Raw genomic sequence first — 12,011 nt, forward strand, 5'->3', positions numbered from 1 at the left:
CTACATGATTGGGCCTGAATTATTTTGGGCTTGATTATCATTTGTTTGGGCAGGTTCTGGGCTTTGTACAAGTACAGGGACTGTCATGGTACTGAATCCATGCAGGTCAGTCTTGATTTGTAGATCTGTTATGTGCCTTAGAGGCTGAGTTGCCTTGGAGGTTTGGATTTTTCATAAAGGTTACTTGAGGCCTGTCTTGTATGAAAGTTTTGGATCTGAGAGGTTATTTTTGCAGTATGCTGCTCAGATCACATGGGATCTACAGTACATACTCACTGTTGGAGAATGTTTACTTTATCAATGAAGGAGAAACGCAAAGAAAATTAATAGGCAACACACGAATGAAGAGCAGTATGGCAGAGTCCTGAAAACAGCCTTTTGTAAATAGTTGCTAGTCATTAGTCTGACATACTGAAGCACTTCAGGTTTGGGTGGTGAGGTGCATATGCTCTTGGAGGTGTCCTGGAGAGTTTAGTGTGTTTACCTTGCCTGATAAACCTGCTACAGTCTGGCTTTTTACCCATTTGCTAAAAAACTTTAATACCTGTGTGACTTTCAAAACTATCTGTGTGGCAGTTGTACTTAACTTACAGCTCTCCCATGTGTTTTCAGTTTGGCTGGAAAGTGAAGAATTGCGGAATGGTTGGCATCTTGCACAGAAGGCTTCAGACCTTCTGTGTGTCCTCTGTGCTAACAGGAGTGGTGGGAATGAAGTATGTGGAAGCGTGTTCAGCTACTTTCCCCTTCACTGTCTCATTACAAATCTGTGGATGAATTCACAGCCACTCTTCCACTGTTTTGGGGAAGGGGAGAGCGGGGGAAGTGTGTCAGGCTGCTGCACGAGAGAAGGTGAAGTGTGACCTACCTGTCTGTCAAGATCTGCTATAGTCTGAATGACTATTAATGTGGAAAGATGTCAGTTTAGAATACTGATAGTAATTTTTATGGAAATGAGGTAAGCAAGAAGGAGACAAGGCCACTACTGTGTCTCCTAAGAGCAAGATTTTGGTGTCACCTAAGGAGCCTTGGTGTCTGATAGCAGTTCTTGGGACTGCAACTCCGCTGCTGAGAGCTCTGCTGCATTGTATGCAGGAACTCAGCCTGGCTGGAGTCAGTGCTTCTAGCAAAGTAGGTGAGGGTGGGCTGAGATGAGAGAGAGAGAGAGAGAGCAAGCACAAGTTTAGGAAGCATGTTTGAGGTGTAGGTAAGTTGTAAAGGATAACAACCAATCTCTCACTTAGAGAGAAAAGCTTATGTGCATATGTGTAACTCTTTGGCTGCTCATAGGAACTGGAGTCAAAACATTAAAAAGGCTTGACAGTTACATACATGAGAGAGGAGGCAAGAATACTGGTAGAAATATGCAGTAGTTCAGATGATCCCTAATGCCAGCATCTTCATTTGGCAAAGTCACAGGCTTTACTGTACACTGTATCTTCCTAACCAGGAGGTTAGTCCTCTGTCCTTTATTTTCCCCTCTTTTCCTCCAGATATGAATAATGGGTCTGTTAGGTATTAGGTCCAGAGCTTTTTTTCCCCCCCTCTATAAGCTTATCATATGTAGAAAGCATTTGTCAGTGCTGGGAGGTGTATCTGGGAGAGGGAAACGGAGAAGCCAAATGTGTTGTGTTACTCTGATTCCTGTTACGGGTTCAGTTTGATCACTGCTGCAAGGTGACGTAAATGTCAACTGCTGCTGAAAGGCACTCTTTCCTTTTACCCAATCCTGACTCAGATGACAATGATTTAACATTTTAAACAAGCAACTAAATGTTAATTTTTATCTGGACTGGTAGTTCTCTGATCTGTCTGCATGAATGCTGTTACTGGTAATGGGGATATGGCAGGAATGCAAGGGGGAAATGGGGCAGCACAGGACTAGCTCTTCCAACAGCTGTCTGTACTTGGGTCAGCTACATGTCAATGATGAAAGTTTCCTTCTCTTTCAGTAAGAGAAACTTTCATGAAATACTTTTCCTTTTTCAGTGAAATTACTTATGTGTGAGAAGATAGTGATATAAAAAATGCAAGATATGTCAAGACTTTGTGATTCCTCTCTTTGACTCTCTTTTCTCAGTAAAGAGCAGTGTTTATAATTGATAATCCCTGGATTTAACAGGCAAGGGTAAATTGGACCCTGTTTCTTAATTGTCAGTAGTGTTCATGAGCTGCATTGAGTTTTGGTTATGTAGTTTTTGCTGCTGATTGTAGTTGGAAGATGGATTTTCATCACTGGAAATTTTCCCCACTGGGCTATGAAAAGCAAGCAAATTATGAGTAGGTTTATATTTCATGACTTGGTGCTTCCAACTTTCCTCTGGGTGAAAGTCATGCTCTAGATACATCCACTGGAAATTTCTGAATCAAATGTGTTGTATCACAGTTAAATAAAAATGTATTCCAGTTTGCTTATCTAAGCAAAGGAATAAAGTGCTGAAAAAGTGGCTAGTTTTGTGCAGCGGTTGCTCTCAGAATCTTTATTAGTTTAGAAAAATATTCTTGTTTTGGAGCTGTATCATATTAAAGCTGTGGTAGCTGTTTAGCAGTGATGGCTGTGGAATAAAAATAAAATCAAAGTTGAATGATTATTATCAAGGAAGAATAATTTGGGTTGTCTTTGGAAGCTATCTTAACTCTTCTGATTTTTAAGTTGATGAATATTGATTGCAGTTGAGATGGTTTTAACAGCTTAAAGAATTGTAAAAAGTTTGGTGCTCTCAGCAAGATTACTTAATGTTACTGGGAGCTGTTCTAGTGTTTGGGTTTTTTTTGCCTTTTTTTTTTTTCAAGTGGGTTTTGCTGGGTGTGAACAGGATCTGTGGCTTGTCACAGCTTCTATTGTTATTTCACACCAGTTTTGGCTCCCTCCTAGAAAGTATAAGAAAAATATCATTAGGGTGGCTTGATTTGCAGTTTGATATCAGGTGTCAGTCACAAATCCTGCAGGTGCAGAATGCTGTGATTCATGAATGGTTCTCAGAAAGCAGCCATTCTTAGAGGGGAGGAGGCTGAGAGAGTAAAATAACTGTCTTTTTTTCAAAATCTACGACTTAAGAAAAAAAAAAAATACAGATTAGAAGTAAGAAAATGTACCTTCTCTGTATTCCGTGCTTTATTTTAAGACTGTCAATTTATAGTTAAAGTTTACAGCTAAAGTCTATTCATGCACGTTTTCCCTAAAAGGTCCCATTAAAAAGATCATTTTGCTAAACTTCCTGAAAGTAAAAATAAGTTGTTCTCTCATCTACTGCTTTTAATATAAATGGGATAAAAGCAGCCTATTTCAGAAACCCTAAAATCCATAAGATGTGACAAGTTTTTAAAGCAATTTCCAACATCTGAATTCATAGAGCTATCTAATGACTTTGATCTTTTTAATTTGTAATGAAAGCTTTACAAACAGTTCTGTTTGAATAGTATTTTTCTGGCAGTTTTGCATCTCTTACATCCATGTGTTTATTGCTTTTTGAAGCATTTTGTTGGATGTTTTTTGGCAGATACTTGTCCATGATTAGCACATTGCTACCTGCAATATAACTAGATGGCCATTGTAAAAGATGATTTGTGAAGGTCTACCAGATAAGCCATGGTGCTAATACAGCACTTCCACTCCCCATTTTTCCCTCTGCTGAAGATTACCACCCCTATGCCAGCTGCTGTGGGGCAGCAGAGGTTCAAACCTGAGTTCAGAGAGCAGGGGAGCAAATGGCAAGGGACAGTTTTTTAATAACTACACCTAAATTCTCCAGAGCTTGTTTATCATAGCTGCATGCTTCTGTGTTACAGTAACATGTGATCTACGTCTTTATGGAAAGAGATAGTGAATCATGAAAGAGGATAATGGTTTCCTCAAAGATCATGGGCAAAGTCGGTTCAAAGCCAGGAGTAGGAACTAGTTTTTCTAGTTTCTAATTCTGCATCTTAGCCATTTACTTTGTTTTTCTTCCTTTTGGGTCTATTTGGACCTAAACTGTGTCATATTGGGCTGTTTGGAATGCTCTACTCTAACCCCAAAATTTTTTAAACTCTGTAGTCAAGCTGATTCCTGCCCATTATTTAACAGAAAGTCCTATGGTAGATAGTCTGTTTGCAGATGGGCGCAATGCCATTTTCACAACACTACAGCAATACTGGCTTCTCACCAAACTGATTTAAAACATAATGTTCTAGCAAAATACATAAACATCAGCAGTGACAATAGAATTATTGTGCCTTCCTTCATATTTTTGTCTAGTCATGAAGATGTGCACTGTGGTACACAGCTCTAGATTCTATGCCTGACTTCCATGTAGAATGCTAATTTGGCTAGCTCTGAGACTGGGCTGGAGGATACTGATTTTGGTGCTTAGTTTGCTTCTTTTGTCTCTAATTGAACCCAAAGGAACAAAATGTATCAGGAATGTAACTGGCGTTTTTTATTTTTTTTAATTTAGACAAATAAAAGAAAAACTGGAGTTATTTTCAGGAACTGAAGGTACTAAAAGTAACTCATAGCTTACTATCAACCAGTAAATGATGGAATCGCCTGAAAAATTTTGTGTAGAAGTAGAGAATTCCCTGCAACTTAGAAGAATTCAATGAATATTTCAATAGCAGATGAGGAACTGGATGACTTGAGTGTTGTTTGAGGTTTTTTTTCTATGAGTTGTACCATTTTCCTTAAAAGATAGCATACTTAGTATTTACTTTAAAATAAGCAAAGCACTACATAACCTAAATATCAGTGGTCTATTTCTATAAATTAACTGGAGAAAACACCCAGCCTCACAGTGTAATCTGACAAACACTGGCATGAATCTCTGGGTGCTGTCGTTCTCCTGTTTGTTGTTTTATCTTTGAAGTGGCTGCCTGACCTTTCCAGTTGCTCAGTGTGATAATAGTTTTTACCCACTGTTACTTTAGTGAGTGTAGAAGATAGTGCATGAATCTCATCTGCAGATAGCAAGTTCAGTTAACCAAGTCTGAGCTGCATTTTGTCATATATTTTTCTGATTCTATGCCCACAGACTTGTGTTGTCTCTGATAGCATGGAACTTCTTGTATTAACACACCTTTAAAACAGTATCCTCTTTACAAATGTATTCAGTGATGTTTACTGTCTAATAGTTGTATTGCTGCTGTAACTGTGAAGCAATTGTTTCTTTGGGCAATTAAGGTAAAATAAATACTTGTAGCTGTTGCGATGAAGTAAAATCACACTAGTAGCATGGAATCATCCTTGCAGTGAAATTCCACCCCTTGGATAAAAGTAATTCCACAGCAGCAGTTGAAGTTGTCCCTTAAGAGCAGTAAAAATGCTTGTGGGTTCTTTTGTCCTTTTGGTTAAAAAGGTGATGTTATTTCTTTTTTGTTACTCTCTTGACAGAAATGTTGCAACATCTTCATCAACAGTTAGTGGAATCTGAGCACAGGACCATGACCTACCTGAAACGATTTAACAAAATGCAGGTGGACTACCATAATCTCATTGGAGTCACTGCAGAGCTGGTGGATTCCTTGGAGGCCACAGTCAGTGGCAAGATGGTAAGGGATGACTCAAATGTGTGCTTGCTTCCCCACCCCCCAGAAAATGGAGAGACAATGCCACTAAATGTGAATTAAGCTTTGTAGTAATGGGCATTTCTGTAAGTACTGTGTCTTTTTACTAATGAAACACAGCACTTTGGATGGAGTGTTCTTCTGTTGCCCCTGTGTACTAGGATAAAGGTAGTGCAGAAGATGGGTTGAATTGTGCTGGCTCAGAAATCTTGAAGAAACTATCACCATCTCACAAGACATCTCAGATCTCTTGTGAGAGGCATTTCTGTCATTACTAACTGCAACCCAGCCCATCGGAGGTTGTTGTACATTTAAAACTGCTGCCAGGTCTGTTTTAAGTTACACTGTGGTGGAAACAATCTTCTTATCCAAAATTTTGTTGAGGAAAAACTTTGCTCTCTGTTCTGCTAAGCTGAACTTGTTAATTTAATTGGTAAAGGGAAGTGGGGTAGGAGTGAATGAGTTATTCACTGTGTGAAATGGGTCACATGTATGTGACTGGAGAAGGTACAACTTTCTTATGGGTATTTTTTTATACAAAGATGATTTTATGCTTTATTTTTTGTGCCATCTTATCTGCGAGCATGCTTCTTTGCTATAATTTCTGTATAATCTGAAGATTGTTCTTATGTCAGATGTTAGTGGCCTCTAGATGCTTTTAAAGGAGCTGTGAATTGTTAGCAGGGAGAATGACCTAGAAGTTCCTGCACTGCCTGCTGAGAAGTCAGTATGTACCTTCCTCCTGTCATCAGCGTGAACATCTTGTAGTTTGTTAGTCTGCATCTGCGATCACTGTTTGCTCACATCATTACTGCGGGGAAGAATTTACCTTTAGGTGTGGATTTTAGTTTACAGCAGATTAGGAAAGGTATCTGCTCACATGAACTTCGATAACAATAAGAAACACATAGTCATTCATTTGCTGCCTCACACTTCACACTTCAGTGCTCTGCAAGGTGATACGCTCTTACCTTTTGTGGTGGAGGAATCAGGCACTGGTTATCTTTTGTTATGGATGCTCGTTTAATTTCCTTTGTAAGCGTTTGGCTGGGCAGTCATTTGATCCTTCCCAAGTGTGTCCAGCTGAGGGTGCTCTTTCATTATGAATCTTGGTTTCTGTCATTTCTGAATCCAAAGTGAATAAAATCATGTTGAAGTTACAGCATTCTGAATTTGAAGGGTTTTGTTGTCTCGCTGTAGGTCCGAGAATATCAGAAGTGTCCCCATTTGCGTTTCTATAATCTTAGTCCTCTTGCCTCTATTCTGGGGAAGCTAATAACTGTTCTGAAATTAAGCAGTTCTATCGTGGTATAGATTTCCCAAAACAAAAAATCCTAAACGCCCTGAGATGTTTTGCATTGAAACACAAAGTGTTATACTGTGTAATTCATATTTATTCTCTCTGCTGCACAAGACTGTAGTGTAAGTTCTGCTCTTTAGCTAGACAACACATCAGCATATCATTGTCTAAGTCTAAGCACAAAACTGCTTCATACTTACTGTTGGCAACTTACCTTTTGATTGAGGAAAATCTGTATGCAAACCTACATGTGACAAATTCTGTTTTTCTTCTAGACTTTCTGAAAGTGTTTAGCATTAGTCTTGTGAATAGCATAACTATTCCCAGATGAAGAGAGTTTACAGTTTTCTTTATTTCTAAACAGAACTGCAGTTGCAGTATATACCTTGTGCTTACATTGATGAGTCTCAGGTGTGTGATTTCTTGCCATCTTAGAAAACAAAATAACCTTTAGTATAGAAACACTTGTCTGGTAGAAAGTGTAAGTTTTATATAATCCTGTTCTCTTTATGTTTCCTAATTTTTAGATCACACCAGAGTATCTTCAAAGTGTTTGTGTTCGCTTGTTTAGCAATCAGATGAGACAAAGTGTAGCACATAGTATTGACTTCACAAGGCCTGGAACTGTAAGTATTAATGTTTGGGGTTTTTTACAGTAACTATCTCAAAAGACAATACCAGTTAAGCTGTATATTGAACAATGAATGTGAGTAGTAAAGACAAAGCATAATGTGTCCGAGCTTGTATAAGAATATGGTAATACCTAAGGTTTTGTTGATCTCAAATGCTGGTGAATGACATGATTACGCAGTTATAGCTGTGTGAGTATGGTTAATTCTGTTATGATAACAGTAAGCTGTGTACCTGTTAAAATGCTAACTGAATGTTTAAAAAAAAAAAAGAAAAAAACCAAACCCCTAAAATTCTGGTTTGATGCCACATCTTAACCAATTTAATTTAGCTAGAAAGGGGTGGTGGTGTTGCTCAGCTCTGGACACATGCTCTGTTCCTTTGTGCTGTCAATGATGCTCCTATAACCCTAGAGTCTATTGGCTTAGCCATCTGAAGGAGAAGCATCAGACAGGATCATGAGAACAAATGGGGAAAAGAGGAGAAAGGGAGGACTTCCCTTTTTTGTAAGAGCTAGTTGATAGATGGGTAGTTAGATGATACACCTAAGCCACCTTGTTGATTTACATGATGGGCTTTAACCCTATATCTAAGGATCTTTGATCTTATTGATAAGCAGCTCAGGATCCCTACGTTTTTTAACTTCCCACTTCACCAACCTCTTGTTCATTTTCAGATGCCTGCAGTATACCTAGCTGCTTGTACCCATTAATGTTCTGCTCAATCTCTTCTGCCTAAATGGAGACGGAGCTTTTTTTTAACCCCAGCAGCAGAATCAGCTTAGGATAGTTTTTAGTATCTGTGAAACTGTGCCTGGGGGTGTGAAATTTTAAATTACTTAATGATAGTGTAAGAGCTGTTCAGTGGTACAATCTTTTTTAATACCTAGCTTGTTCAAATTTTTCAAATAAGTATTAACATTAAAGCTGCATTAAAACATTTTAATATTAAAATATTGTGTGCTACTGTTTTACAAAGACAAGCCAAAGTCGTGAACTGTGCTTATTGTTTTTGCTGTGGCAGACATTCATGCATACTTAACTTTGTAGTAGGAGAGCTTTGTGAAGTGTCAAAGGAAAAGCAGAAGAAAATAAGATTCTTGCTCCTTATTCTAGCCAAGGCTTTTAATAACAATGACGCTATTGGTACATTTTGTTCCTCTTGAAAATCTGTTACAGAAAGATGAGGAGATAATAAAATGTTCCCTTTTCTATGTGCTAATATTTTCAGAGATAAATAGTATTCCTCATTGCTCTTCAAGCAGTTTTAAATGCCCTAACTTCCCTGTCAGTGGTCAGAAATCCTTTCTCTGACTTGCCGTGTGTTTAGGAGGTGCACTCTTAGCAGCGTTTGGAGGCTGCATATCCCAGGGTTTCAGGAAGGAACCAGGATCTCTGTTTGTCTGCTACCTCAACATTAGGGGCTGTCTGTAACTCCTCTCTCCTCAGATTTACACCTTGTCCATGGTGCGTGATTATGCCACATCCCACTCCATAATGTACCCACCTCCCCCCGCATCTTTTTTCTAACCAACAATTTTCAGAGATCTTCCCTCTTTCCCTGCCAGTGGCTTTCCAAGATAATGCTTTATGTACCCCAGTAGTCTTCTGCATTTTTGCCATATGACGTTGGGGTTGTGTGTGTCTCCCAGGTCCCCTTCCCTGTACTGAGATCATCCATTCTGTATGGCCACGTGCCCTCTTCTATCTGTTCCAGCTCTCTGCTTGCATTAAGGCTTCTCTTTTTCTCCTGTGCTTTCAAGGTGCTCCATGTGCCCAGGGTTTTACTCTTACTGTTTCTTTTCTTTCTATCTCAAGTTGATCCTCTGATCTCTTGAACCCTTTTGGGAAGGGGGCAGAGGGAAGAGTGTCATCCTTATGCAAGATGCTGACTTGTTTCTTTATCCACTCTGCAGAGAGTGCAGAAGTGGCTGAAGCTGTGTCTTCACTGATAAAATCTGGGTGGATTATTGCTAGACTGCATATGTCTTTCTGCACCCTTATCACATGCTAGTTTAGCATAAACATCTGTCCTTGTACGGTTTAGCCTTTAGGTATAGGCATCTGTTTCCTTCTCTATGAAAAAAAGACTTAAGAATTTTAGGAACAATAAGTGATCTTTGAAGAAGTGTGTAAGCAGCAGTGTATAAGCACGGTATTTCAGCCAGAATCTCTGTCACTACAGGTTTTTAAGAACAAGGTAGACAAATGGTTACCATTTACCAGGAATGTTTGATGCTTGGCTGCTCCTCCAGGACAGATTAGGTGACCGCTCAAAATCTCTTGCAGCCATACTTCCTCTGTTTCCTTCTACTAAAAGATGCTCAACTGTGAAATGATTGTTGATCTTATGCATCATGTTTATTTACTCCTGCTTCTCTAAAAGTGTCTCTAAAAGCATTTCTGCTCTGGAAGTGCCTTTGCCATTATACTTATGCCACTATGGCCACTTTAGCACAGTCTCCAGCTATGTAGATAGGTCAGAGAAAGAGGATTTGGTGGTGGTGGATTTTTTCCCTCCTGGAAGTAATTTTTGCCTCCCTTCTGTCCCAAATTAGCCAGGTTAAGCTGAGTAAGGCTGTGTTCTTCTGGCACAGTTGTATTTATTTTCATACTAGGCTTTACTAGTGTAACTATTTCTGTGTGACTTTATTGCTCCTTTATCCACACTATTGAGGTAGTTGCTGTGCCAGCTAAGTTCTCTAGTGAAGGACCAGGATAGCTATAGCACTGAGACTGTTTAGATTAAGGGTTTCTCAGCTGGTTTAGGTCACTCCTTGACAGTGAGTTTATAGTAGCTACTGTGGTTGAAATCTAAGGTTGTTTATACAAGCAGACCCACACACTCAGGCTGTCTGAGGCATTAGCCAAGCTTTGGAGGGCTAATCACAGTCTTCGCTTGTAGACCTTCACTGCATCATAACCAGGTTTCCTTATGTTACCCTTTTGTCCACACTTGATTGATCACGTTTTCTTGTTTGTTTCCCATGTAGAGAGTTCTGGTTTTATACATGAATAGCAAACATGTAGAAACACAAATAAGTGTAAGAAGAAAAAAATATATATAGCCCATCTTCGAGAAGAAAAATGAAACTTGTTCTTCATCATCCCAAAATACTTCTAAACACTCCCTGACTCTGTTGATCCAGGAAGCCAGATGAGATGGCCAAAAAAACAAATTCTCCGTTTGCCACTAGGCTACTAAGGCATCCCATTACTTTTCCTTCAAGGATTCAAAATACCTCATTGTAATACACTTAGATGTTATTGTTCTATTCTTAAGTGGTTTCAGGTTTTCGCAAAAGTTTTGGAATAAAGCTGGAGGCATCATGACCCAGACTAAGTAGTAGCATGAGTTTGCGGCATCTGTGCTGGATTTGTGTTGGAAGATGCCCTCACTTTTCGCTCATAACCAATTAGAGACACTAGAGTGTGGTCTTTCCAGCTATTCCATTTCACAAAACTCCTCCTGCTGTAAGGAACAGTCACCTGTATAATTGCAAAGGGAAGAGAGTAGCAGAGGGGCAGCTCCTTTGCTCGTCCTTACCATTACGGCACTGTGTAGGCAAGATAAGCAAGAGGTTTAAAAAAAAAAAAAAGTCAACGTCTAAAGAGTTTTGGCAGGCATTAAATATGGTGGTTGGTTTGTTCTATTTTTTCCCCACTTCGCCTTGAGTATTCAGGATTTGACCCTGTCTCACTGACACCACCAATGTCAGGACCAGACCCTTAAATAAATTAGTTTTGGCAGATCAATATCTCTAAATAGATGAGCAGAAAAGAAAATCATTAGCAAGGAAATTACTTTTTTGTTTTACTGACATGCAGCCTTAAATTTCTACCACTTTTACATGGGGGATGAGTGGATGTACATTACATAGTTTGGAATAAGGAGGTGCTTGAGTTCAGTCATCTATACTGTCACAAGTCAGGGGACAGTCCAGGTTTGGGACTGGGTTACAAGAGCAGAAAATGCTAAAGCTGCATCATTCTCTGAGATGTTTACTTGAGCTCTACAGTATATTTTGGTAAATCAGCTACACTATGCTAGTAGTTTTAAGTTATCCTGGGAAGGAGAACTGCACCAGTGTTGTAACCAAAATGAAGTATTGCCCAAGCTAATTAAAGAGTATGCCTTGGATTATACCCTTGGTGGCATTATTTGTATGCAAACTTGATTTTGTTCCCAGTGCATTGTACTCTGAGCTCAATTTTTAATGTCAGGAAAGTAGTATTGTGTAATATAAAGCCTTGAGGTCTCAGGCTTTGAAATTACAATAAAGGTAGCATGTATCACTTACTAATGTGTGCTGTTATTGTACAAACATCAGCTTCCTGGTTTGCCCCCCAAGCCATGGCTGAAGGCCTGTCTTTTTATACTGGAAGAAATTCACATCGGGAGGACAAATCCCAGAACAAGTCTTTCTTACTGAACTGGCTTTAAGACCTGAGGCAATGACATCTCTTAACCAAAAGACTTTCGCAGTGTAATCATACCCATGAAATCTTACTTAGCAATGGCTTCTAGTGTTGGCTGTTGCTTT

The 12,011-nt window shown here is 39.2% G+C and overlaps 1 protein-coding gene across 6 annotated transcripts in view; it reads left to right on the plus strand.

Annotated features, from left to right (window-relative positions):
* Positions 1-12,011, plus strand: part of ARMC9 (armadillo repeat containing 9) — a 72,900-nt gene that overhangs the window by 11,523 nt on the left and 49,366 nt on the right. For all 6 annotated transcript variants that reach the window (XM_069792493.1, XM_069792492.1, XM_069792494.1 and 3 more), the window contains exons 8-9: positions 5,366-5,523; positions 7,366-7,464. In XM_069792493.1, the coding sequence (XP_069648594.1) occupies positions 5,366-5,523; positions 7,366-7,464 (257 nt within the window). The remainder of the gene's footprint in view (positions 1-5,365; positions 5,524-7,365; positions 7,465-12,011) is intronic.

This window comes from Haliaeetus albicilla, chromosome 9, assembly GCF_947461875.1.
Source record: "Haliaeetus albicilla chromosome 9, bHalAlb1.1, whole genome shotgun sequence".
Taxonomy (NCBI): domain Eukaryota; kingdom Metazoa; phylum Chordata; class Aves; order Accipitriformes; family Accipitridae; genus Haliaeetus; species Haliaeetus albicilla.